We start from the raw sequence: 27,641 nt of genomic DNA, 5'->3' as shown, positions 1-27,641 counted from the left end.
GCAGGCAGACTCTCAACCACTGCGCCACCAGGGAAGCCCCCATATAATCCTTTTTAAACTTAAGTTTACTATGGAGAGATTTTTTAAATGTACAGAAGTAGAGAAAAGAGTACAGTGAACTCACACATCACCTAGCTTCAACAATTAGCAATTTGTGGCTAGTCTCATTCATCTATACTCAGGCCACTTTTCTAACACTAGATTATTTTAAAAGCAAATCTATAATTTTAATTATACCTAAGACAACTCTTTAAAACAAGCCTGAGATTTGATTCTATATCATCCTGATTTTGTAAATTTCCCTTCTATGAATGTACCTGTTTATATTTTTAGCCAGTTTTATATTGATGAACATTTGGTTGTTTCCTTTTTTCACCAATGCTTAGTGCATATCCTTTTGCTCTTAAAAAATAAAGGCCTCTCCCTCCAAATACTCGTGGGGATGACACTCAAAATTGTTAACAACCGGTAAGACAAGACTATGGAACAATCAGTATAGTCAAGGGTTATAGGGATGGAACAGGGTGGAGGACCCTCTCCCATCCCCATGCCAGGTATTAAACCCTTACCTGCTGAATCCTGAGGAGGTATGTGGGTGCCAGGGGAGGTGTTGGGGTAAGCAACGTGGCAGTCAGGGCATTCGAGGGGCTTGAACATTGTATATGCACAACCAGTATGGTAGTATTTCAGTATATCAATAACTGCATACGAGCTAAACGTCAGCCCTCTACCTCTGTACCCTCCCAAGAGGGAATCACTGTTAACAGCTTTTTGGTTACCCTTCCAGAAATGTTCTGTAATCTTTAAAATTTTGTACACAAGTGAGAACATACTTTACACACGACACCATTTCTGCTTTTTAAAAAATTTTTAATATATAGCAGGCTATCTAATAGATATTTCCATATCAGCATAGATAGATCTGCTGCATACAGAGTGGCTTGATGCGCACCGTATGGCTCTAAACACAGGGGTGTGTGTGGTGGTGATGGGGTTAGGATTCTTTCTCCTCATTATTTTCCTTTCCTATATCTCTCCCTGATGATTTTACCTGAGGATCAGTGGACCGAATGTGCCAACTGGTGACTCTGTAGTCACCAGTGAGCCAGCTGAGCCTCCAGAAAAAATTATATGAAACATCTTCCCAAAGGGCTTACCTTGGACTGCCCAAAGATTTGGTTTTCCCATGTGGTTCCTCTCCAAGCCAAGAGTCTTAAAGACACCACAAGGTTATAGAGAAACTGTTTCGCACCAACACAAAATCAGAATTCATTCTAGGTCAAATCCAGAGGGTTCCGGAACTCGAGACTTCAGTGGTCATTCCAAGTGATTGAAATGCCAGAGCAGAAAATCCACAGTATGTGTGCTGCAGAGAGGCAGGCTTCCAGTGAATCCTGTCAAAGTCTTTTACAAAGGCTGACCTGGTATGAGCATGAATTTCCCTTCTAAAGTCAATCCAGTTTGAGTCTTTCAGTATTGCAATGAAAGTCAAACTAGAGCAGAAAGTCACCCCTTCGTTCAGACTCTTGACATGGGCTTTGCGTTGTGAGGTTTGTCCTTGGGAGATGGAAGGGAAGATTTGTTTCTTTTATTGCTATGGAAACAGAACGGCAGCACCTCATTGGCTCAGGCACTCTGCTCTTTAAGAGAGAAGGCTGGAGAAGCAGCCATTAAGAAATTCTCCAAGATGTGAGACAAGATATGCTTAAGATATACTTTCAGAGGAAATAAAATTAAACAGCACTCCTAGGCTTAGTTGGCTGTGGCAGTAGTTTCCAGACAGGATCTGTGATGGGTTTTAAGTTCCTCTGTCATTTGCTCACAGAAACCTAAAACTCTAAAGTAAGCACTTTCTTCCTTGAATTTCAGGATTTGAAATCTATAAAAGTACAAATCCCCCAGGAGAGGAGTCTTTTTCAGTACCAGGAAACTCAGATTTCTTTTTTTCCCTAAAGAAAGCTTCTTTTCCTCATATTGGATTGGCCAAAAAGTTCGTTTGGGTTTTTTGTTAAGATGTTACCGAAAACCCTGAACGGACTTTTTGGCCAACCCAACAGAAAAAAAATGCTTGCTTAAAAAAAGACCAGTGGCTTTTATTTTCATTCTGCTGCATCTCACTATTTTACACATTTTATAATAAAAAATTGCTTTAAATAATACCCTTGTTACATACTATTCTCATCTATTTAAAAATTTTTTTTTAATTTTTTAAAATAAATTTTATTCATTTATTTTAATTTGTATTTTATATTGATAGTTGATTAACAACTATCATAGTTGTTAATAGTTGATTAACATAGCATAGTTGGTTAACAATGTTATATTAGTTTCAGGTGTACAGCAAAGTGATGCAGTTATACACGTACATGTATCTATTCTTTTTCAAATTGTTTTCCCATTTAGGTTATTACAGAATTTTTTTTTTTTTTTTTTTGCGTTACGCGGGCCTCTCACTTGTTGTGGCCTCTCCCGTTGCGGAGCACAGGCTCCGGACGCATAGGCTCAGCGGCCATGGCTCACGGGCCCAGCTGCTCCGCGGCATGTGGGATCCTCCTGGACCGGGGCACGAACCCGTGTCCCCTGCATCGACAGGCGGACTCTCAACCACTGCGCCACCAGGGAAGCCCTATTACAGAATTTTGAGCAGAGTTCCCTGTGCTATACAGTTGGTCCTTATTGGTTATCTATTTTAAATATAGTAGTGTGTACATGTCAATCCCAAACTCCCAATCTATCCCTTTTTCTTCTATTTAAAATGAAAGCTGATTATAAATCCACCAGATTGATTCACTGATGAGTCACACCCCAAAGCTTTTAAAACTTTGTTATCAGCTCATCCATTCATTCTACTCCACACTTACTATCTACTGTGTGCCAGGCACTGTTGTGACGTTGGGTGGATACCTCAGTTTCTGGGATCCAAAGAGCTTAGAGACTAGTGGGGAAATGGACAGTTAATAAATTCAAGAAAAGCACAATGAAGCTTATATTGAGGGCTTCACCACATGCAGTGGGAGTGGATAGCTGGGATTTCTCTCTAGTTTAATGAGTCAAATAGTTTTAATTAGAGAAAGAATCTAACTAGCTTTGCATATTAGAAAGATAATTTTGACTGCAGTGTAAGAAAAAACAATTGGAAGGGCCAAGATACGTATGAGGGAGGAAAATCAGTTAGGAGTCTGTGGCAGTGGCCAAATGAGGGAGTAGCAGTGGAGATGGAGAGAAAGAGGACACAAGAGGTCTTGGTGATTGAGGGGAAAGGAGGAGGCTATGATGATTCCTGGGTTTCTAGCTCAAGCAATTGAATAGATGGTGGGGCCATATATTGAGATGGGAAAGTCTGGGGGACAGACAGGCTCAGGGGAGCTGGTCATGATTTCTTGGACTTGCTGAGTCTGAGATGCCAGGGAGACATCCAAGTGGTGAGGTCAGTTACAGAGCTTGTTACATGTTTTGGGAGTTCAAAAGAAGAGTCTGGGCTATAAACACTTTAGGAGTCTTCAGAGTAGATCCTATTTTAAGCCAAGGCAGTGGATGAGATCACACAGGGAAAGGGTGTGTGCAAGAAGAGAAGAGGTTGAAAAAAAAAAATCCCACAAGAACTCAGGGGCAAAAAATATACAGATCAATTTTCACTGCAAAGTAAAGGAGCTGTTACGGTGGAGGATTACTGGACTGAATGTCAACATTATGACATAGTGTGAGTGTGTTTTGTGTCTGGTAATTGCAATCGTTGCTTTTGTTGTGGTCATCCATTTACAATGCTTGGTGTCAGTTTATTTATCTCTTGTAAAAATAAAATACAGTATGTGTGTGTGTGAAAAAAAAAAAAAAGAAGAGAAGAGGGTCTAGAACAGAGCCCTGAGGATCACCAATGTTTATGACAGTGTTTCTCAAAGTATGAACCATGTGTTAGTTAAAATATGTAAAACTACTACATGAGTGAAAGTGGCTTAAAACAGAGAGGTTCATTAATTTCATGAAATACAAAGTCTGAGGTCAGGCTACCAGAGTTGATGTAGACTCAGAAATGTCATTGTAGAACTCGGTTCTTTCCATTTAATCTGTTGGCTCTTCTCCTTCTCTTCCTTATCACTGTCATTACATTCCAGAATATTTATTTTCAATAAATCTTCCTTTATATGCATAATGAATATTTAATTAGTCAGCAGAGAAAATAAATATGTCTACATTTAAGATAAATCTTTACTCTCACAGATATGTTCTCTAGCCTTGGTGACTTGACTAATTAACAAATTAGTCTCTAAGTAAAGAAGATTTGAATTTAAGTGTGGAGAAACATAACATATTCACTGAAACCAAATGGACCATTTTTCAAATGCTAGGACTGACTCTAATTATTCGCACTTAGTTGGATTATTGTGTATTTTACGATTTGCATTATCATCTTATTACCATACGACACCTGCTATGGAGGAAAAATGTATTTTATGTGATTCATAAGGAACAGTTGGAGAAAATTGCCCTTCATTTGCAAATCTCTGTTGATACTTTGCAATAGTTACCAAAGTAAAGCTGAAGCATCAAAGTATGTATAAAGATCATACAAACTATATACAAAAAAAGAACTGGGTTCTTTCCATCTTTCTGTCATGTCAGCCTCAGTGTGTTGCTGGAGGGGAGCCTCGTGACTGCACTGTGGCTGCCACGACTCCAAGTACGATGAGCAGACTAGGTAGAGATGACCTCAAAAGCTAAAAGGAGGACTTCCCTGGTGGTCCAATGGTTAAGACTTCGCCTTCCAATGCAGGGGGTGTAGGTTTGATCCCTGCCCGGGGAGCTAAGATCCCACATGCCTCACGGCCAAAAAACCAAAACATAAAACAGAAGCAATATTGTAAAAAATTCATTGAAGACTTTAAAAATGGTCCACGTCAGAAAAAAAAAAAAAAAAAAAACTAAAAGGGAGGGAGAGAAGTTACCAAGAGAACAAGGGGATTGGATTTAGGAATTGGATATTTATCTTGAGTCTGTTTATTTCATGAAAATTTATATTTACCTGCTGTCTTACGATTAAAAAATAATAGGTAGGATTTGGGTCTTGTGTGGAGAGTGGCTGAAGAGAAAGATACAAAGGAAGTGGGTGCTGAAGGAAAACCCCAGCCACTTGACTTGGCCAAGGCTTAGCACTAATAACATTGGGATTTTTTTCCCTCCTTTCCTCTTTTTAGTCATTAGGACAACTTTGTTATCTCTAAAACAGCAGAAGGGAAGGAAATGAAAGTTTTTCGGAGTTAAATGTTCATTGCTTTTTCTTTGGTTGAACTTAGGGAAACTTTGGCATTGCATAAAAGGCTCTTTCCAAAGACCCCGTAAGGGGACTGATGCTACTAACGTTCTCAGTAACTTTCCCCAAAGCAATGTGCCTTAGTATTTGGAATGGAGGTGGAGGAGGCCAGAATACCAACAGTATAACCAAGTATAAGTTGAATAAATGAATGAGAGAAACTGTGACCTAACAATCCACGTATGTCATCAAAATTAGTCCGCACATTGGCTGGGGAAATGGGCACCATCTTGTGTGACGCTGCAGCCCTCATGAAATGGCAAATGTGATCAGCTGGTGAGCATCTAGAGGCTTCCCGTTCGTGCGGCTCTATATGGTGGCTCTATGAGAATATTCCTGGTGTGGAAAAGACAGTGTTCTCTTAAGGAGCTTGTCCTTATTTTCAGTTCTCTTTGATCATTTCTTGCCTTTTAAGATCTGAGTTAAGGGTGCTATGCTAAATCCCACAGACTCATTGAGCAGTTTCCAAATGGCCCCTAGCCAGGGAGCCCCAGGAATCATGCAGCAGCCTGCAGTGCCACCCTCACACCTAGAAAGAGAGGCCGTTGCCCTGAGCCCTGGGCTATAGACGGCTCTGCACATCACAGGTCCACACAAAACCCTAACTTTATTAAAGAACACATGGGCCCTTGATTTTGAGCTCAGTTCTGGAACAGCAGGACCTGTAACCCTAAACATGCTTCCTCATCATTAACATCATCAGGCCCCAGGAGAATGCCTCTCTCCATCTCTTGCCCTTTATCTTTAGAACAAAAGATGACTGTGTCCACATGTTATGAAAGTTTCTGGGTTGTCCTGCTGCTAAGGTCAGAGGCCCTGCTTTGGAATTCAGGTAGAACTGGGGCAGGAGCAGTGAGGTGGGAGGAAAGGGAACTTGTCAAAAACACTCAGCATGAATGCACAGATTTACGCATAATGAGATAACTGTTTCCCAGTGGTGCTGAGGATCCATTTTTTGCTTCTCATGTTTTCATTTGTAAATCCACAGGTACTCATCTATTGGAGTGGTACTTGCAAGAACTACATATTATAGCTGAAGAGCATTTTGTAACATGGGTTCTGATTACCTTTAAATTGATATATATAGAGAGGTCTAGATGGAATGCAAATGAATCATGGCGCCAATTCTTCGCATTATTGTATAGTTCTGGCGATTGCTTTCAAAGATGGTGAAATAGCTTTATAAGTGGTAGTGAATTAAATGAAATTAAAATACTTTGTAAAATTTTCTGGCCCTTTTGTTGTAATGTCTGAATGTGATGTGAAGTTCTTGCTTTTAAACAACTTAGTGATTTTGCTGAGAAGGTAAGACAAATAGATTTAATGGAATAAAATTTTTTTACTTATGTGACATTTATATATATTTCTTCTAACATCTCACCTCACCTTTGGTGTGCTTCACTCATACTTTCTTATGTTAAAGAATAAAGCACTTCCTGCCTGTCAGCCGACAGTTGTGCTTTGGCATCTTTGCCGAACCTGCACGACAATTGTTCACTTGAAAATTTTATGGCATTTTAGTCCTATTTCATAAAAACTAATGAAAAAAAGAAAAACCAATACTAGCATAACTCAAACATATAATAAAAACAGAGATGAAAGTCAACAGGATGCTGAAAGCCTCAAATCTTCAGCCTCATCAGGTATTTGAACTTAAAACACATCCATTGATAATCATTTGTGAAAGAAAACACAAAGATGCTGGGAATATCACTAAATTATATATCAAAGAAGTAGAGACTCAAACTTTACTCATTTCTCACAAAATGTTCATATTTCTTTTTTTTAATTTTATTTTTTATACAGCAGGTTATTATTTATCTATTTTATACATATTAGTGTATACATGTCAATCCCACTCTTCCAGTTCATCCCCCCGCCCCCACGTCTCCCCTTGGTGTTCATATGTTTGTTCTCTACATCTGTGTCTCTATTTCTGCCTTGCAAACTGGTCCATCTGTACCATTTTTCTAGATTCCACATATATGTGTTAATATATGATATTTTTCTCTTTCTGACTTACTTCATTCTGTATGACAGTCTCTAGGTCCATCCATGTCTCTAAAATGACCCAATTTCATTCCTTTTTATGGCTGAGCAATATTCCATTGCATATATGTACCACATCTTCTTTATCCATTCAACTGTTGATGGGCATTTAGGTTGCTTCCATGACCTGGCTATTGTAAATAGAGCTGCAATGAACATTGGGGTGCATGTGCCTTTTTGAATTATGGTTTTCTCTGGGTATATGCCCAGTAGTAGGATTGCTGGGTCATATGGTAATTCTATTTTTAGTTATTTAAGGAACCTCCATACTGTTCTCCATAGTGGCTGTATCAATTTACATTCCCACCAACAGTGCAAGAGGGTTCCCTTTTCTCCACACCCCCTCCAGCATTTGTTGTTTGTAGATTTTCTGATGATGTCCATTCTAATGGGTGTGAGGTGATACCTCACTGCAGTTTTGATTTGCATTTCTCTAATAATTAGTGATGTTGAGCAGCTTTTCATATGCCTGTTGACCATCTGTATGTCTTCTTTGGAGAAATGTCTATTTAAGTCTTTTGCCCATTTTTTTTTTTTTAACATCTTTATTGGGGTATAATTACTTTACAATGGTGTGTTAGTTTCTGCTTTATAACAAAGTGAATCAGTTATACATATACATATGTTCCCACATCTCTTCCCTCTTGCGTCTCCCTCCCTCCCACCCTCCCCTTGCCCATTTTTTGATTGGGTTGTTTTTCTAATATTGAGCTGCTTGAGCTGTTTATATATTTTGGAGATTAATCCTTTGTCTGTTGATTCATTTGCAACAGAGAAGAAAAAGAAATGAAAGGAATACAAATTGCAGAATTTGCAGAATTTCTCCCATTCTGAGGGTTGTGTTTTCATCTTGTTTATAGTTTCCTTTGCTGTGCAAAAGCTTTTAAGTTTCATTAGGTCCCATTTGTTTATTTTTGGTTTTATTTCCATTACTCTAGGAGGTGGATCAAAAAAGATCTTGCTGTGATTTATGTCAAAGAGTGTTCTTCCTATGTTTTCCTCTAAGAGTTTTATAGTGTCGGTCTTACATTTAGGTCTTTAATCCACTTTGAGTTTATTTTTGTGTATGGTGAGAGGGAGTGTTCTAATTTCATTCTTTTACATGTAGCTGTCCAGTTTTCCCAGCACCACTTATTGAAGAGGCTGTCTTTTCTCCATTGTATATCCTTGCCTCCTTTGTTATAGATTAGTTGACCATAGGTGCATGGGTTTATCTCTGGGCTTTCTATCTTGCTCCATTGATCTATATTTCTGTTTTTGTGCCAGTACCATATTGTCTTGATTACTGTAGCTTTGTAGTATAGTCTAAAGTCAGGGAGTCTGATTCCTCCAGCTTCATTTTTTTTCCCTCAAGATTGCTTTGGCTATTCAGGGTCTTTTATGTCTCCATACAAATTTTAAGATTTTTTTGTTCTAGTTCTGTAAAAAATGTCATTGGCAATTTGATAGGGATTGCATTGAATCTGTAGATTGCTTTGGGTAGTAAAGTCATTTTCACAATATTGATTCTTCCAATCCAAGAACATGGTATATCTCTCCATCTGTTTGTGTCATCTTTGATTTCTTTCATCAGTGTCTTATAGTTTTCTGAGTACAGGTCTTTTACCTCCTTAGGTAGGTTTATTCCTAGGTATTTTATTCTTTTTGTTGCAATGGTGAATGGGATTGTTTCCTTATTTTCTCTTTCTGATCTTTCGTTGTTAGTGTATAGGAATGCAAGTGATTTCTGTGCATTAATTTTGTATCCTGCAACTTTACCAGATCATTGATTAGCTCTAATAGTTTTCTGGTGGCATCTTTAGGATTCTCTATGTATGGTATCATGTGACCTGCACACAGTGACAGATTTACTTCTTCTTTTTCCAATTTGTATTCCTTTCATTTCTTTTTCTTCTCTGATTGCCATGGCTAGGACTCCCAAAACTATGTTGAATAATAGTGGTGAGAGTGGACATCCTTGTCTTGTTCCTGATATTAGAGGAAATGCTTTCAGTTTTTCACCATTGAGAATGATGTTTCCTGTTGGTTTGTCATATATGACCTTTATTATGTTGAGGTAGGTTCCCTCTATGCCCACCTTCTGGAGAGTTTTTATCATAAATGGGTGTTGAATTTTGTCAAAAGCTTTTTCTGCATCTATTGCGATGATCATATGATTTTTATTCTTCAATTTGTTAATATGGTGTATCACTGATTGATTTGCATATATCGAAGAATCTTTGCATCCCTGGGATAAATCCCATTTGATCATGGTGTATGATCCTTTTAATGTGTTGTTGGATTCTGTTTGCTAGTATTTTGTTGAGGATTTTTGCAACTACATTCATCAGTGATATTGGTCTGTAATTTTCTTTTTTTGTGATATCTATGTCTGGTTTTGGTATTAGGATGATGGTGACCTCATGAAATGAGTTTAGGAGTGTTCCTTCCTCTGCAATTTTTTGGAAGAGTTTGAGAAGGATGGGTGTTAGCTCTTCTCTAAATGTTTGATAGAATTCACCTGTGAAGCCATCTGTCCTGGACTTTTGTTTGTTGGAAGATTTTTAATCACAGTTTCAATTTCATTATTTGTGATTGTTCTGTTCATATTTTCTGTTTCTTCCTGGTTCAGTCTTGGAAGGTTATATCTTTCTAAGAATTTGTCCATTTCTTTCATGTTGTCCATTTTATTGGCATAGAGTTGCTTGTAGTAGTCTCTTTGTATTTCTGTGGTGTCCATTGTATTGTCTCCTTTTTCATTTCTAATTTTATTGATTTGAGTCCTCTCCCTCTTTTTCATGATGAGTCTGGCTAAAGGTTTATCATTTTGTTTAATTGCAAATGTTGGTGTGTTTAATATTGTCCCAGAGATCTCTTAGGCTGTCTTCATTTCTTTTCATTCTTTTTTCTTTATTCTCTTCCGCGGCAGTGAATTCCACCATTCTGTCTTCCAGGTCACTTATCCGTTCTTCTGCCTCAGTTATTCTGCTATTGATTCCTTCTAGTGTATTTTTCACTTCAGTTATTGTATTGTTCATCTCTGTTTGCTTGTTCTTTAATTCTTCTAGGTCCTTGCTAAACGTTTCTTGCATCTTCTTGATCTTTGCCTCCATTCTTTTTCTGAGGTCCTGGATCATCTTCACTATCAATATTCTGAATTCTTTTTCTGGAAGCTTGCCTATCTCCACTTCATTTAATTGTTTTTCTGGGGTTTTATCTTGTTCCTTCATCTGGTACATAGTCCTCTGCCTTTTCATTTTGTCTATCTTTCTGTGAATGTGGTTTTTGTTTCACAGGCTGCAGGATTGTAGTTCTTGCTTCTGCTGTCTGCCCTCTGGTGGATGAGGCTATCTAAGAGGCTTGTGCAAGTTTCCTGATGGGAGGGACTGGTGGTGGGTAGAGCTTGGTGTTGCTCTGGTGGGCAGAGCTCAGCAAAACTTTAATCCATTTGTCTGCTGATGGGTGGGGCTGAGTTCTCTCCCTGTTGGTTGTTTGGCCTGAGGCAACCCAGCACTGGAGGCTACAGGCTCTTTGGGGGGGCTAATGGTGGACTCTGGGAGGGCTCATGCCAAGGAGTACTTCCCAGAACTTCTGCTGCCAGTGTCCTTGACCCCATGGTGTCACAGCCAACCCCACCTCTGTAGGAGACCTTCCAACACTAGCAGGTAGGTCTGGTTCAGTCTCCTATGGGGTCACTGCTCCTTCTCCCTGGGTCCTAATGCACACACTACTTTGTGTGTGCCCTCCAAGAGTGGAGTCTCTGTTTCCCCCAGTCCTGTCACTCCAGTGGGTGGACTTCTGTGGTGTAATTGTTCTCCAGTTTGTAAGTCACCCACCCAGCGGTTATGGGATTTGATTTGTGATTGTGCCCTTACTACTGTCTCATTGCAGCTTCTCCTTTGTCTTTGGATGTGGGGTATCTTTTTGGGGGAGTTCCAGTGTCTTCCTGCCAATGATCATTCAGCAGTTAGTTGCAATTCCGGTGCTCTTGCAAGAGCGAGTGCATGTCCTTCTATTCCGCTATCTGGAACCAATCTCCATATTTCTAAATGGATATTAGATGAGTTTAAAATAAATACACCAATTAAATTGTGAGAGAGAAAAGAGAACATCAAAGAACTTTTCTGTTAGAATCCAACAATTCTCAAATTTAATTTCTTGGCAACAGTTTTGTAATAGCTAAGAGTATCAATAGTAAATTGTGGACTATAAGTAATGAATCGCTTCATACTTCCTGAGTCTTTTCAAATTAAAGATCTGCATTGACTTTAGATTTTATTTTTTTGTTGCTGATACTTTGCTGAGGAAACAATAAGGCTATTCTATTTTTTAAAATCTAAGAAAATAGAATAAGATGTTTACTACTCATGACTATTGTTGTTTTGTTTTTTCTGCTGTTTTGACAAATAGAGTTGTTTTCTGTACCAAAAACAACATAATGGAAAGGAAAGACTTAATGCAGGATTACCTGTGAAAAGAACTGGGACAAAAACACAGAAAGACAAATGAAAATTTAAGAAGATACTCATGTTTATTATCTGATTAACATTTGACAAAGCAAAGGTAGGTGCACAAAGAGCTCTTTGACAAAGTCAAGCCCCAGATATCAAACTACAGTATCTCCCTGGCAGCCCCAGAGGGCACCATGCCACTCCCAGGTAGCTGTGCTGGCTATGCAACCACTCAGTGTACATGTTGCTGTGTTGTACTTGGAGTACAGGCTTGCAGGCATCCGACATCAAAGGAGTGGGCTACTAAACACTAAGAGTTCTAGTTCCAGGTGTCAAAAGTCAATGTTATTACCAACAAGTACTAACTGTGTACCAGAATGGTCAGAAAAAATAACAGGCTTTCAATACTGTATAAAATACACCTTTTGTAGAGAACAGGCTCTTGTTGTGAGCTGCCTTTAACTTATTTCCTCCCTTTGCCAAAGTCTGTTCATTCAGGTCAAATCAAGGACATATAGTACAAAATTTTTTTAAAAACTACTTTAACAATAGTCATTAACTTTTTTCCAAGACCCATGCCTAAGGCTATGTACATAAGATCTGGGATCATCATAATTCAGAAGAAATTTTAATTCTGAGTTCACAGGGAAGGTATCCCTCCTAGTAGATAATAGGATACTCAGAAATACCTGAGGTATAATCACTGAGACCCTTCAGAAGGAAAAAAAAGAATCAGAGTTCCCTATACTGGCATTAAAGTACATACACAGTTGATAAAGAAAAACTAAAATGTGAACAGTGCTAAAACATAACAGATAAATTAAGAAGGAACTTGCTACAAGGCTCCAGTTCTTACTATATTTTACACACAATTTCATTATAATAGAGATTCTCATTCTCAACCAAAAATGATTTTAGGTGGAAATTTCAAATACAACAAAACCCAGTTTCAAAACAGGATTCATTTCTAGAGACGAGCATGCACCAGTTTCCAATCATTGTGTTTCTGGTGGAACAGCAACATCAATTTAATTTTCAAAAACCAAAGTCTGGTTCTCTTTAATCAGACAGGCTTATTTGGCTGTGAACACACCCTTGCCCTACCTCCAAAGTGACCATTTTAGCCTCGGTTATTTTAAAAGTATACTAACTATACAGAACACTCCAACATCTAGCTTAATTTTTATAGCTGTTTATATAATATACATAAAATCTGATAATTTAACACTTTGTACTACTCTCTGGTCCTATATTTTCCTACTTCCTGATGTCTCTTGGAAACTGGTAACAGGAAGATTACTTTCTTAGAGAATAAATAAAAAGCTTAAAGAATTGTCTAAAATAAGCATCCCAGCGTTACTTTATGAAGTAGCAACTCAAATATCATTTAAAATGTGAACTGGAATATTCTAGAAATTTAAACATCAGGAATTCTTCTGGTCCACATTCAGGGACATGTGCGTTCACTTACAGACCAGCTAGAATCCTTTCTGAACATCTCTGTGTATGGTCTGCTGATTTCAGAATGACTGAGCAAGGGGGAGAGAATGGGAAGAGGTCACTCTTTTTGTTTTTAAGAAGTTAAAAGATTCTAAAAATCATGGAAAACTCACACATTTTACTCTTGCATGTGTGTTTTGAGCACATAGCTCTTCCTGAAGGAGAGGCAGATCAAGAGGAGAGAAGGACCCTCCTCTGGCCTGTAACAGGTGTATGGATGGGAGCCACAGGAGTAACACGCCCATCAAGAATTCTGCAGAAAATTGCCTTTCAGTTTAAGTCAGAACTTAGGAGCAAAACATTTGCTAATGAAGCAATGAAAAGATCAAGTAACATGCCTCCCATTTTCAAAAAGAACTAGCCCCCTCCTTCATCTTCTCTCCATAATGCCTTTCATGTAACAGCATTTCTTTCTCAACTGCATGGCCGAGATAAAGCCATGTCATCTGATGAGAAGCAGACCTTGGTCAGCAATGCTCAGAAAACAGATCTGTTTTTTCCCAATTCACAGCCTTGCGTCACACTGCTGAAAGCTGAAACATAATCCTGGAGTTTCACTTTGCCATTTCACATAATTAAAAAAAAGAAAAAAGGAATCCCAGAGAGAAAGAAAAAGCATTTGACTTTCCCATCGAAAAAAGTTCATTCTCTACTTCCGCGGGTATGAAGAAAAGGGCAGATGTTTTAATTTTATTTTATATTAAAAAAACACAATCTCAAAGAAAGCACCTGGGTTTTACTTCAGTTTATAATAATTTGCTGTGCCTGAGAATTTTTGTGCAAATATATGTCATCTTTCATTAAAAGTATGCATAGCACATTTTGGAAAAAGTTTAGTTGCAACCAACTTTCCTTCCAAAAAAACTTACAAAGATAAATACACAACATTCTCTAATTCCTATTGATTGCACTTCTGGTTTAACCCATCCAGCCTCCAAGGAAATTTGAAAGACATGTACAGTAATTATGTTCATACACCTTTGCCAATGCACTTATTCAGAAGAAATATTCTGAAAACAAGTTTCCTTGGTTCCAATGTACCCATATTTTCCTTCTTAAAGTAAATCCCTCCTACCCCCCACTAATGTTGTTTGGGGGGGTATTGTATAAAAATACAAATTAAAAAAATTAATCCTTGGGTTTCCCTGGTGGTGCAGTGGTTGAGAGTCCGCCTGCCGATGCAGGGGCACGGGTTCGTGCCCGGGTCCGGGAAGATCCCACATGCTGTGGAGCGGCTAGGACCGTGAGCCATGGCCACTGAGCCTGCGCGTCCGGAGCCTGTGCTCTGCAACAGGAGAGGCCACAACAGTGAGAGGCCCGTGAACCGCAAAAAAAAAAAAAAAAAAAAAAAAAAAAAAAAAAATTAACCCTTATTAATCACAAATGCAAAAGGAATGTGGATTATGTTTGGGATCCCAGTGGCTCAAAGGCCTGAAAACAGAAAGCAGAAAGGGAGTCTCCACTAGTCTGATCTTATGCAAAAGGTAAAATTCCTTGCTGATAATGCAGTGAGCGTACTCTTTGATGAAGGTGTAATTTAACCAGACATTAACAGGGGCCAGCAGATAAGCCATCTCACTGTTGTCTCACTAACAGACTGAGTTTACTCCAGCAACCTTCTAGAACAGCTTTCTAAAGGTAACGGTCAAAGCTGCTCCTTCTTTTTTCCCATCTCCTAACCTGGGTCCTCCCTGCTTATGCTCACCAGAAGTAAATGTGCTAGCAAGTTCAGTATTTCTGGTATGTTCCAATATTACTGAATTTATTTTCTAGTCACTTTTTATTTTCAAGACAAGAAATACCAACTGGAGGACCACATTAAACATTTCTTCTTTCTCTGCTTCCAAACACTCATGACCTATCCATTTATACTTTCAATTTATCAGACAGACCTCATGCCAATTCTGTTTCCGTTCTTCCACTTTCCCCTTCCCACATTCACAACCCTTCTGCAACATTCCTTTTCTCTCAGACAAGACTACATGTATCAGTGCAAATCTTTCCTTCATGTGCTAACTTGTGTAAGAGGTCAGTCAACTTCTGAACCTCAGTATTCCTTCAGGATATCCATTTTGGGTGATGATGTGCAAACTGGGGTGCCAAAGCTACCCATAATGACTGGAAGACTCTGATTCCTCCTCAGTCCACTCAATAAATTGCTACCTGAATTTAAATAGACAGCAGAGTTTGGTCTTTCAAGACCATTTTCTGCCTCTTGGCTTCTTCCATTTTCCTGGGCTGCAGGGGTCTTGACCACTCTGGCTATCCCCAGTCTTTTCAGCCTGTCCACTAAGTTCATCTTCAACTGGCCAACATCAGGAGGGTTTCGGGATGGTCTCAAGCCATACATCTCCTGGAGGAATGTTTCAGCTGGTCGGGAGGCCAAAAAATTTTCAGAGAGATGCACTCGAGGCTCAACGGGCAAAGGAGAAGGGCAAGGTGAGTGAGACGGTGAATTTGGTGGCGTGGAAGGGATAGCCAGGCCTCTAGGGAGAGGCTGGAGGAGGGGGTCCTCTGAAACTGGGCTGTGGTATGCTTTAGCAGAGATGCCTCGCTTTTGTAGAAGTTCAGCCAAGCTCATGGTGCCGCTGAAGGTTATGGTGGAATCTCGTCGGTTGGTGATGGATTCACCAATGCTGAGCCTATAGGACACAGCAGGAGAATTCACTGCTGTGTTTGACGAACTGCTACCACTACTTCCACAGGATAATGAAGTGAAGTCAGAGCTTTACACAGAAAGAAAAAAAAAAAAAGCAGGAGAGAGAATTTAAGAATAAAAAGTAATCCCAAGTCAGCATTTAAAGCAATTACAGTAGTTATCCATAGTAAATATAGAGGAACAGGCAACACATCAGTATGTGAGGAATGAAAATTTTGATGTGTTACTTCAATGATTAGTTATTTGTAATTTAGTCATTAACTTATTGAAACGTATTTCTTTTCACAGAATATGAGTTTACTGTACTTAGATAACTTTATTATTCTCAAATAATTACTTTATTATTCTTAAATTTTAACTCTAAAATATGTATCTGTGGAAATACAACTAAATTTTATAATTAAAAAATCAAAGAAATTTAAATATTGAAGAAAGTAAAGTTTAGAGATTTTTATTAACATATCCATTCCATAAAGTGAAATACACCAAGAGACAATAATCCGTGATTTAACAATTCTTCAACCTTTTAGAAAATACAATCTTTCATAATTAAACCGAAGACGGTTTTCTAAGGAGACACATTTCTTTTTAATCTGTCAATTTTATATTACTGAGAATAAAGTTCTAATTGTTAAATTTCCAAGAATGTTAATTCCAAAGAATAGTACTATAAGGATACCCATGGAACGAATTTTTCTCAATCTTGACTTAAAGCATGGGTTTCTGGGAAATTAAAAATAATTAAAAGCTTTGACAGCTATTAGAATCTTTCTTCTTATTCTATGTTTTGTTAAAAAGAAAAAAAACTAAATAAACAATCATGTACTCAAGGAAATGGTGATAGAATGAAGAGGGTACTTCTTTAGCAAATTATTCCCCCTTGAGCAAATGTTACCAGCATTTAATACATAAACTTTCACTTTAACACAAAATACTCAGAATATCTAGATATCAAGATTTATAAAGATTATGAACAAGATGCAAATTTAGGATTAATAAATAAACTTTCTAAAGTACCAACTTGTATTAAAGCAAACAACTTTGACACCTTGGTTCTGATGTAATCTGTCTACTGTATTCCCAGTCTCCCACCTCCCTGGTCCTACTTTATTGTAGAATTGCCTGTCTTTTCCTAAACTGTTCATGTCACTACCATACCAAATGATGGTATCAACCTGTATTGAGAGCCTCCTCAGGAACCAATTTTATAAAACCTGCTATCTTGTTGACTACAAGAACAATGTAGAAAAATTGCAGGTATGCCTGTAGACTTTATTGAGGTCTTTATAGGATCCACCCAAATGCTTCCCTGAACAGTCAATTTGCTTCTATCTTATAGACATTGTGAATCATAATGTTATTTCCCTCTACACTGGCAGCTAAAAAGCTAAGACTCAAATACATGGCTCACCTTACTTAGCAAGTATATAAGACTTTATAGTACAATTTATACACTAGGTGTATTCCTCTATCCATTTTATATCCTTACTCTTGATTCTTTTTTGCTTCATTTTTCTTCTCTACTTCTAGTTAACATTATCCTGCAAAGTTCTACATATCTCTGGAAATTGCCCTAGATTCTTTTTGGAATTGGTAGGACAGAAATTTCAGCAATATTGCTTATTGTTCTAATCTGTGTAGTAAATAATTTGGACTGCCCAGAGGGTTCTGGCTTTGCCCTCAGCTTCTGGGAGGTAATCTATGCCATGGCTGCTAGAAGTGTGTTTGTTCAGGATGGAGCCTGGCCACACTAGATCTTGGAGTGGACCTGGCCACACCCAACAGCTGTAGGATGGGGACTGGCCATGCCAGGAAGACTAACCATGTGATTTAGGGTGGAAGCTTTGCGTCAGTGGACCTGGAGGTGAGTTATTAGAGTTATAGTGAGTTATGGCTATATAGGTAATCAATCAATCATGCCTTACACAGTGAAGCCTCAGTAAAAAAAATCTGGACACTAAGGCTCGGGTGAGCTTCCCTGGTTGGCAATACTCTGTGTGCACTATCAAACACTGATACCAGGAAAGTAATGATTCCTCAGGACAGGGAGGTTTCATGTGTGGAACCCTCCCAGACTCTGACTTATGTGTCTCTTCCTTTGGCTAATTTTATCCTGTAACCTTTCCCTGTAATAAACAGTAACCACGTGCATAACAGCTTTCAGTGAGTTCTGTGAGTCCTTCTAGAAAATTTATCAAACAAGAGCATGGTTTTGGGAAGCCCCTGAACTTGCAGGTCATATCAGAAATGAGGGCAGTCTTGTGCAGAGGACTAGTCCCTCCAATCTTGCAGTCTGGCTAACTCTGGGTATAGTTTCAGCTGGGTCATTTACTACCTGCCTGCCCTTGGACCAGTCACCTGAACTTTCTACGCCTCATCTTCTTCATTTAGACACTACATACTCGCTTGGCTTGCCTACTTCAAAGAGTTATAAAGATCAAATGAGAAAATACAATGTGAAAATATTCTAAAAACAAATTATCACAGGACATTAATTAAAATTCTGGGAATTAAAATGACAGTAATTTAAAAAAGAAATTCAAGAAAACAGAGTTGAGGAAAGAAGTAAGGCCTCATATTGCCCAGCCCCTCTTACCTGGGGGTAACCTGAGTAATATCAGAAGGATGTAATATTCTACAGGTGGTGAAGGTGAATGTTGAGTTTGTGCAGGAGAGACACTTTCCTGGGTTTGAGGTTGCAGCTGAAGTAGACAGTTTTAGGGAATCAAACACAAAATTGAAAGACTAGGTTAATAATGTAAAAAGTTCGTCATTACTATTAATAATACAGCATTTGTCTGGTGTCTTTTATACAAAAATTCCCAAATCTAGAAATGAAATATACATATTTCATTTTTTCCCCATGAATTTATTTATTTATTTATTTTTGGCTGCGTTGGGTCTTCGTTGCTGCGTGTGGGCTTTCTCTAGTTGTGGCGAGTAGGGGCTACTCTTCGTTGTGGTGTGCGGGCTTCTCATTGCGGTGGCTTCTCCTGTTGTGGAGAAGGGCTTCTAGGCACGTGGGCTTCAGTAGTTGTGGCATGTAGGCTCAGTAGTTGTGGCTCACGGGCTCTAGAGCACAGGCTCAGCAGTTGTGGCTCGCAGGCTCTAGAGCGCAGGCTCAGTAGTTGTAGCGCACGGGCTTAGTTGCTCCCCAGCATGTGGGATCTTCCCGGACCAGGGCTGGAACCTGTGTCCCCTGCATTGGCAGGCGGATTCTTAACCACTGTGCCACCAGCGAAGCCCTACATATTATATTAGTATCCACTAGTTAGTATGTAGCTGAATCCTTCCAATAATTTGAAACTGTAATTCAAAAGGATTTAATATAGCTTAGAAACAAGAGAAAAACACATTCTGAAAAAATACATTAGAAAAAAATACCAAACCAAGAACTAGTCGTCCAATCTTTCTAGCCAAACTGTCTACTCCAGTGGTTCTCGAAGTGTTGTTTGCACCTTGTGTGAGTCTACGGGTCAAAACTACTTTCATAGCAATGTTAAGATGCTATCTGCCATTTTGACTGGGTTGGCACTTGCACTGCTGGTGCAGAAATAATAGTGGGTAAAGCTGCTGGCTCCGTAGCACAAATCAAGGCAATGGCACCAAGCTCTACGAGTATTCATCACTATTGTCCAATTACAGTAGAAATTCATATCAGAATGTCCTGATGAAGCAGTAAAAATTATTTATTAAATCTTGACCCTTGGGGGACTTCCCTGGTGGCGCAGTGGTTAAGAATCCGCCTGCCAGGGGCTTCCCTAGTGGTGCAGTAGTTAAGAATCCGCCTGCCAATGCAGGGGACATGGGTTCAAGCCCTGATCCGGGAAGATCCCACAAGCCATGGAGCAACTAAGTCCGTGCGCCACAACTACTGAGCCTGTGTTCTAGAGCCCACGAGCCACAACTACTGAGCTCATGCGCCTCATCTACTGAAGCCCATGCGCTCTAGAGCCCATGCTCCGCAACAAGAGAAGCCACCGCAATGAGAAGCCCACACACTGCAATGAAGAATAGCCCCGGCTCGCCGCAATGAAGAGTAGCCCCGGCTCGCCACAACTAGAGAAAGCCCATGCACAGCAACGAAGACCCAACACAGCCAAAAATAATAAATAAATAAAAATAAAATAAATTTATATATAAAAAAAAATCTTGACCCTTGGACTTCCCTGGTGGCACAGTGGTTAAGAATCCGCCTGCCAAGGCAGGGAACACGGGTTCGAGCCCTGGTCCGGGAAGGTCCCACATGCCGCGGAGCAACTAAGCCCGTGTGCCGCAACTATTGAGCCTGTGCTCTAGAGCTCGTAAGCCACAACTACTGAGCCTACATGCCACAACTACTGAAGCCCGCATGCCTAGAGCCCATGCTCCACAATAAGAGAAGCCACTGCAATGAGAAGTCTGCACACCGCAATGAAGAGTAGCCCCTGCTCGCTGCAACTAGAGGAAGCTTGCGTGCAGCAATGAAGACCCAGAGCAGCCAAAAATAAATAAATTAATTAATTAAAAAAAAAATCTTGACCCTTGAAACTTTTTAATATTTTGTGTGATGAAATGGGAAGCATTAAGCACTCTGCTTTATACAGAGATACAATGGTTATCTAGAGGAAAAGCACATATGCAATTTTTACATTTTTTTCACAGAACACCATTTTTACTTGAAAGAACAATTAATACAAAAACTACAGTTATTCAGACTTGGATATCTGGCAACATTTTCTTGAAAAAGAATGTAGTGAGCCTGTCTCTTCAAGAAAATAGCTGACAGGATTTGCTGCCAGTGACGAAATTTGAGCTTTCAAGTGAAAATAAGTGTTTTGGTAGATTTGTATCCATCGCTGAGAGCTTGAAAGCTTCCTAATACTAAAAGACTTACCCAATGAGACAGGTGGTGATATATACGATTTTAATATATTCTATAATGAAATGGGTCAACATTTGGAAGATCTGCATAACTCAGTGAACCAATATTTTCCAAATGACCAATGCATTATGTTAACAAAATCATGCATGGGTAAAAGATGCATTCAAAGAGCAGGACAGACTAATAGATTTTAATGTAACGAAGTATGAAAAATTCACTGATGGGGTTTTAGATTCACATTGCTACAAACCTTAAAGAGACTACCACTTATCAAGTTTTGGTGTAACATCAAAGAATATCCACAAATACCTGAAGAGGCTATTAAAATACTCTTTCCCTTTTCCAACCATGTATCTGTGTGAGGCTGTATTTCCTTTCTTTTTTTAAACTTTAAATTCTTTTTATTTCATTTTATTTTTCTATTGAGGTATAGTTGATTTACAATATTCTGTTAGTTTCAGGTATACAGCAAAGTGGTTCAGTTACATAAATAAATATATATTTTTTCTTTTTCATATTCTTTTCCCTTATGTATTGTTACAAAATATTGAGTATAGTTCCCTGTGCTATACAGTAGGTCCTTGTTGGTTATCTATTTTATACATAGTATTGTGTATATGCTAATCCCTAATTTATTATTAAATAAATTATTAATTTATTATTAAACTCCTAATTTATCCCTCCCCACCCCCCTCACCCCTTTGGTAACCATAAGTTTGTTTTCTATGTCTGTGGGTCTATCTCTGTTTTGTATATAAATTCATTTATATCAATTTTTTTAAGATTCCACATATAAGCAATAACATATGATTTTTGACTTTCTCTGTCTGGCTTACTTCACTTAGTATAATAATCTCTAGGTCCAACCATGTTGCTGCAAATGGCATTATTTCATTCTTTTTTATGGCTGAGTAGTATTCCATTGTATATATGTACCACATCTTCTTTATCCATTCATCTGTTCATGGACATTTAGGCTGCTTCCATGTCTTGGCTATTGTAAATAGTGCTGCAATGAACACTGGGGTGCATGTATCTTTCTAAATTATGGTTTTCTCCGAATACATGCCCAGGAATCATATGGTAGTTCTATTTTTAGCTTTTTTTTTTTTTTTTTGCGGTACGTGGGCCTCTCACTGTTGTGGTCTCTCCCGTTGCGGAGCACAGGCTCCAGATGCTCAGGCTCAGCAGCCATGGCTCATGGGCCCAGCTGCTCCGCCAGAGAGCAATTCTGGCTGAATTGCTCTCTCTCTGCCTATCTATTTATGCAGGTTGGCTAAGAAGTGGAGAGAATTAGAAGGGGCACTTATGCTATAGATTTCTATTGTCTTATATTCAAGACTGAGTACACTCCAGTAAGATTTATATAGAGGCAGTCAGCTGACCACACAGTTATGCAGAAAGCAAAGTACTACTGTTTACTGGACTACACTCAACCAAGCACTCTTCTCACCTGTAACTGGACCACCAGCTGAAGTCATGGGCGGCAAGAAAATTCCTGTGACTGGCTGGGATATTGATGATTTCTGTTCCACTTGAAGAGGTTGCTGAACCTGAAAAGTGATACCTTCCTCTTCATCTTCTTCTAAATCTGAGAGGTGATAGATGGCATCCTTGGGCAACTGGGTAAAGCCTTTAGTGATGACACCTGGTCGTGGGTCAAGAATGGTTCCTAAATTTGGTTGAGCAAGCTGCTGCCATTGGTGCAGAGTTTGTGAACCTGAGTATGCAAACCAAAAAAAGGAACATGTTTTAAATTTCCCACAAATATTAACTCTTGAAAGAAGCTAAAACTGTATGTGTAAAAAAGTAATGATAATAATAAAACTACTTATTTGGTCTTAATATTTTGGTAAAATTTGTGAATTAAAGTTATCTGTGGAAGATTAACAAGATGATAAAGGTATGAATAATAATCTGTTCGTTTCAAAAGTTAACTTTAAAAAGGAAATCTAAAGCAGGGGTGAAAAAACCAAGACAACACCCTTAATAGGAACTAGGATGCTGAGGCAGTGATGAGAAAGGAGATACGTATCACGTCGGGTTGTATTTTCCCAGGTGACAAAAATTAATACTCCTTTGTCCTGGAACTATGCCTATGAACTTTGAACTCAAAAGCCAGGCTCCTAGGTTGGAAGGCACCTTGAATTACCATGGTTTTTCTTGTATATTTCTCAAGACTCATATGTGCTCATGACTCTCCTTTCACCAGGCTCTTGGGGAGAGTAGGAAAGCGAAGGAGATGATAAAAAAAGGAGGATCAATCCTCGTGGTTTCTGTCTACGAATACTGGTGAATGATCATCCCAAGTACCTGCAGTGTCTAATTGTCACTAAGAGTCATATAATCCTAAAAACGGCAACTCTGACAAATACCTGTACTGACTATTAATGAATAAAACGAACTTATAGCACCTTTGAGTTTGAGGGGTCCTTATAGGTTACTGACTCAAAATTTTGTCTAATGCAGACTCTTTCATGATACTAGCAGAGGATCATTTGAATATTGTCAATATTCCATAAAACAAAGAGATCTGTTTTGAATTCAAGTTCTTAGGAGAGAATAGAAACTGACCTGAAATTAACAGAACTGAACAAAAGAAAAATACAGACACACATATCTGTAAGTAACTGACACTTTTTGGGTAAAGAACTTTTTTTTGAAAAGGAAGGTAGAGATGAAGCATTACATATAGATTATTTTTATTCATCTATCGTATCCTGTTTATCTTACCATGAAAACTGCTATCAAGGATATTCCTTAGCAAAGGACAAGAAAAGATTACTCTTCCTCCCTCACATTAGTAAAAAAACAGTATCAGTAGAAGAGAACTGACAGCTGATGGCTTGGAGAATGCAAATCTCTTCATTCATTTTCCACAAAGTTCTGCACGGTCACACAAACAATGAAGATTTAGGGATAATAAAGACGTCTTCTGCACTCAGGGTTCTTATAATTACAAGAGAAATCTCAATTCCAGGGGAAGGCAAAGCCAACAAACAACATGGCTTAGAAACAGCCCTTCCTTACTTATTACCTTCAAGGGGCTTGACAATTTGCAATTTTTCAGGCATAAAACCTCGAAGGCAACTGGCACTGCTCAGGTCTGTGATCTCCGACTGGTCGGTGCAGAGGGAGGCAAGGCTCTCTGTGGGAATGCCACAGTCACTTCCCCCTTCTTTCTGGCCAGCCAGAACCTGGATCTTCCGTTGCCATTCTTCAGCAAAGAACTGCTTCTCACTTAAGTAGTTCTGTCGCCGCAGACTCAGGCGATGCAGGGCTGTAGCCAAATCGCTCTCTTCAGAGTGTCCTGGTTGACAGACGTTCTGGACGTTCCTATGGGAAAAACACATTCACTGACTAGATCTGTGAGGGGCATAAGCAAAGCATAGACCTCTCCTTTCCACAATGGTGAATGTTCAAGAGATTGATCTTAAAAACACATATCTTTTCTTAGATAGCTGGAATACAGAAATAGTAACAACAAACCCAAATCTCTAATATAGATATATAATATTTTTATATTTTATAAATTTATTTATTTTTGGCTGCACTGGGTCTTCGTTGCTGCATGCAGGCTTTCTCTAGTTGCGGCGAGCGGGGGCTACTCTTCGTTGTGGTGCACGGGCTTCAGTAGTTGTGGCATGTGGGCTCTAGAGTGCAGGCGCAGTAGTTATGGCGCATGGGCTTAGTTGCTCCGTGGCATGTGGGATCTTCCCGGATCAGGGCTTGAACCCGTGTCCCCTGCATTGGCAGGTGGCTTCTTAACCACTACGCCACCAGGGAAGCCCATATATATAATGTTTTTATAGATCATTTCAAGTGACTTCAGATAGGCAAAACTATACTTTATTATGTTGTATTTATTAACTTTTCTGTTTCACTTAATTTATGAACCTACAGATAATGACCATCTATAAATTCAGTTTAGGTAGTCAAAAAACTAAATATTATTATATTTCACTGAATCTATAATACCATTGAAGGCAAGAGGTACCATTATTTTATGTACTAAAAAAGAAAAAAATGCTACCCATTAAACTATGACATGTCATTAGTTGCAAAAGATAAACAATTTCAAAAATATTAAAATGTGAACAAATTTACTTTAGGCCATAGAATCCTCTATGAATATTACAAACATTTAAAAGAAACCAACAAGATCTGTAAATACCGCACTTTCACAGTTCTGCAATACACAGTTTTTCACTTATTAACATTTAAAAAATTGGCGGTTATCTTACAACTGATACCAAAAGAAAGAGTAGCAAGCCAAGCTTAGTTATTCCATGTGTGAATTCACACAGATCTGTTTGTTAGATCTTTTCCTAAGGTAACTGTGTACAATGAGGTAGTATTGAAACATCAAGCTATTGTGTGTATAGAATCTACCCCTAAAACCAGGCAATACAATTGAAAACCCAAGGTAATGGGTTTCTGCATTAAGAGAGACTTCCCTCAGATGCCAAACATCTAATTTCCAAAAACTTTCAGCTGACTTTCCATTCTCTTTAATTTATAGTTATACAAAATTCCATGAACTGAATTAATAAAAAGCAGAAAAAAAATCTAAATTTAAACAAATAGGAAATTAAGAGCAACCTAGTTTTCCTCAATAGGTATTCCAGATTATTGCTTATCCTAATGGCACCAAAGCAACTGAAATTAGGACCATGGGTTATGAGAAAGTGTCATGTAATGCTATGCATAACTGCCAATGACCAAACAGATTCAAACAAATTTGACTTTGAACACAAAGATTTAGACTCAAATTTTGCCAAACCAGAGACGAAAGTAGTAAAGAATTTTATAGTTCAATGAAAACTCCATTTTGAATACACTTAATTAAACTTTTTCACTCCAATGATCTAACAAATAATGATACAGGGAATCATTACTGAATGAAAACTGACAGTTCCAGAACTTCCTTGGGACACCACAGAGCAATGCTGGAATTTGAGTGTGTGAATCTATGTTTCTTACCCTGGATCTTCCTCCAAGTTACTCTTCTGGATTGTTTTGTCCTCTGTTTGTTGTAAACCAGATTCAAAAGGTTTTGCTGTCATGATGACACTTGAACGGTTGGAGCCTGGAATGGGTAGCAGAGCTGGGAATGGGACAGAGCAGCCCCGTGTGTCATTGGCAACCTTGACAGTATCAAATACCCGTTTTTGTTGGGCTCTGTCAAAAGAGAAGTGTTCATTATTGCCACTGCCTGCCACTGGAATGCTTTAGAAAAGAGACATGTAAGTGTAGTTAATTAAAAATAAAGCCACCCTGAAGAGCATCTGAAGTTTTGGAGAAATTATTAGAAAATAAATTTCAGAACAAGAGAATGCTCTCACAGATGCAAGCACTACGAGGAAAAAACTGAATAGTAAGCAGATTTACTACTGAATCCCATAATACCAATCACTATGGATTGTGGCTTCTGTTTAATTTCCATCCCAATGGTTGAGTAACAACACATGTGATCTGAACTTACTTTTGTTTAAAGAGAGAAGATTCCTCATCCAAACTCAACTTCTTACGCATGGTCCCCTCAATCTCAGCCGCCAGAGATTCCTAAGAAAAAGAGTTTGATGTTACTAACAGTTATTATCTAAGAAGCCTGTTAGGAGAAATAAACTATCTTTAAATTATTTAACGGAGTTTCCAGAATCCAATACTTTCGGTGTTATAATAAAAGAAAACATTCACAGGCTAAAATGCAGGGGAGGAAAAGAGACGTTCTGGAAATGGAACTTTTAAACAAGAACCAACTACTTTTTCATGATATATTTTTACAAGAAAGCAGTGGGAAAAACCAATTATGATAAATAAAAGTATTACATACGCAGACACACAAAAATAAAAGGTTTGAAAGGCTATAAACCAAGATGTTAATAGTGATTCTGTGGAGGTCACGATTTGATGGTATTTAGCAATTTCTTTTTGCTTCTCTGTAATTTCTAACTTTTCTATAATAAACATGTAAAGCTTTTATAATATAAAAAATTGTTAAAAGAAAAATAAGTAAGCTTCCCCTTCCCCTGGTCAGGGATGAAGATTCAACTAGCATGGGTGTCATGCTCAGTGGGGCTGTGCTAACAATGACTAGAATTGGAGGTACTGGTGTGAACTCATTATTTTAAATATACATATAAACATAGGTATGAATGTAAAGACAGATATAGATGTGTTTATGTGGGTGTATATGAACCTACACATATTTCCTAGCTCTATCTGTTGAGGGGACCTCAAAGCAATGGTACTCTAGTGGCATTGGATACCTAGCACCCAGATTTTGGATTCTAAATATCATTTCTCATTAAAAATAACCAGAGCTCCTTGGAGAATGGCTGATCCCAGGACTGGGCCAGGGAAAGGGCAAGAGAAGCTTGAAGGAGATCCCACTGGTCATATCTTAGACAATTTAAGTATCAAAATAAAAAACAGTAATAATGGATTATAATCCACTGATTATAATAGGAATCCCTGAGTCTATACTGACATAACCAAATGAACAAATGAATAAATAAATGACACAGAAAAGCTCTAACTTATAAAAGAATGCCAATTAAAAAAAGTTGAAAAAATGATGGAATTAAAAAGTCACCATTGGCAATTATCATAGTAATAACTGAGTCAGATACATCCCCATCAATGGGTGCTAAAACTAGTGGGTAAAGGCTTGATGAGGAACAGAATATTTAAACAGTCTCAAAGTATCACCCCCAAAATAGTAATTTTGATCACTTGGTTAAGGTAGTATCTGACAATTTTCATCAATACAAAGTTAATTTAGTAACATTAATTCAATTAACTATTAACAATGATTAACCTTACAAT

General features: G+C 38.4%; 1 protein-coding gene across 3 annotated transcripts in view; it reads right to left on the bottom strand.

Moving 5' to 3' along the window:
- Positions 1-14,960: 14,960 nt before the first annotated feature.
- TRAK2 (trafficking kinesin protein 2) overlaps positions 14,961-27,641 on the bottom strand; it is a 60,141-nt gene continuing 47,460 nt past the window's right edge. For all 3 annotated transcript variants that reach the window (XM_027124160.1, XM_027124152.1, XM_027124142.1), the window contains 6 exons: positions 26,296-26,375; positions 25,794-25,991; positions 23,848-24,146; positions 22,264-22,530; positions 18,543-18,648; positions 14,961-16,013 (listed from right to left, as the gene is read on the bottom strand). In XM_027124160.1, the coding sequence (XP_026979961.1) occupies positions 15,335-16,013; positions 18,543-18,648; positions 22,264-22,530; positions 23,848-24,146; positions 25,794-25,991; positions 26,296-26,375 (1,629 nt within the window). In that variant the 3' untranslated portion in view covers positions 14,961-15,334. The remainder of the gene's footprint in view (positions 16,014-18,542; positions 18,649-22,263; positions 22,531-23,847; positions 24,147-25,793; positions 25,992-26,295; positions 26,376-27,641) is intronic.

Source organism: Aethalodelphis obliquidens, unplaced genomic scaffold (assembly GCF_003676395.1).
Source record: "Aethalodelphis obliquidens isolate GAN/ISIS:26980383/991018 unplaced genomic scaffold, ASM367639v1 scaffold2, whole genome shotgun sequence".
NCBI lineage: Eukaryota > Metazoa > Chordata > Mammalia > Artiodactyla > Delphinidae > Aethalodelphis > Aethalodelphis obliquidens.
This window is presented reverse-complemented; position numbering and strand designations above follow the sequence as displayed.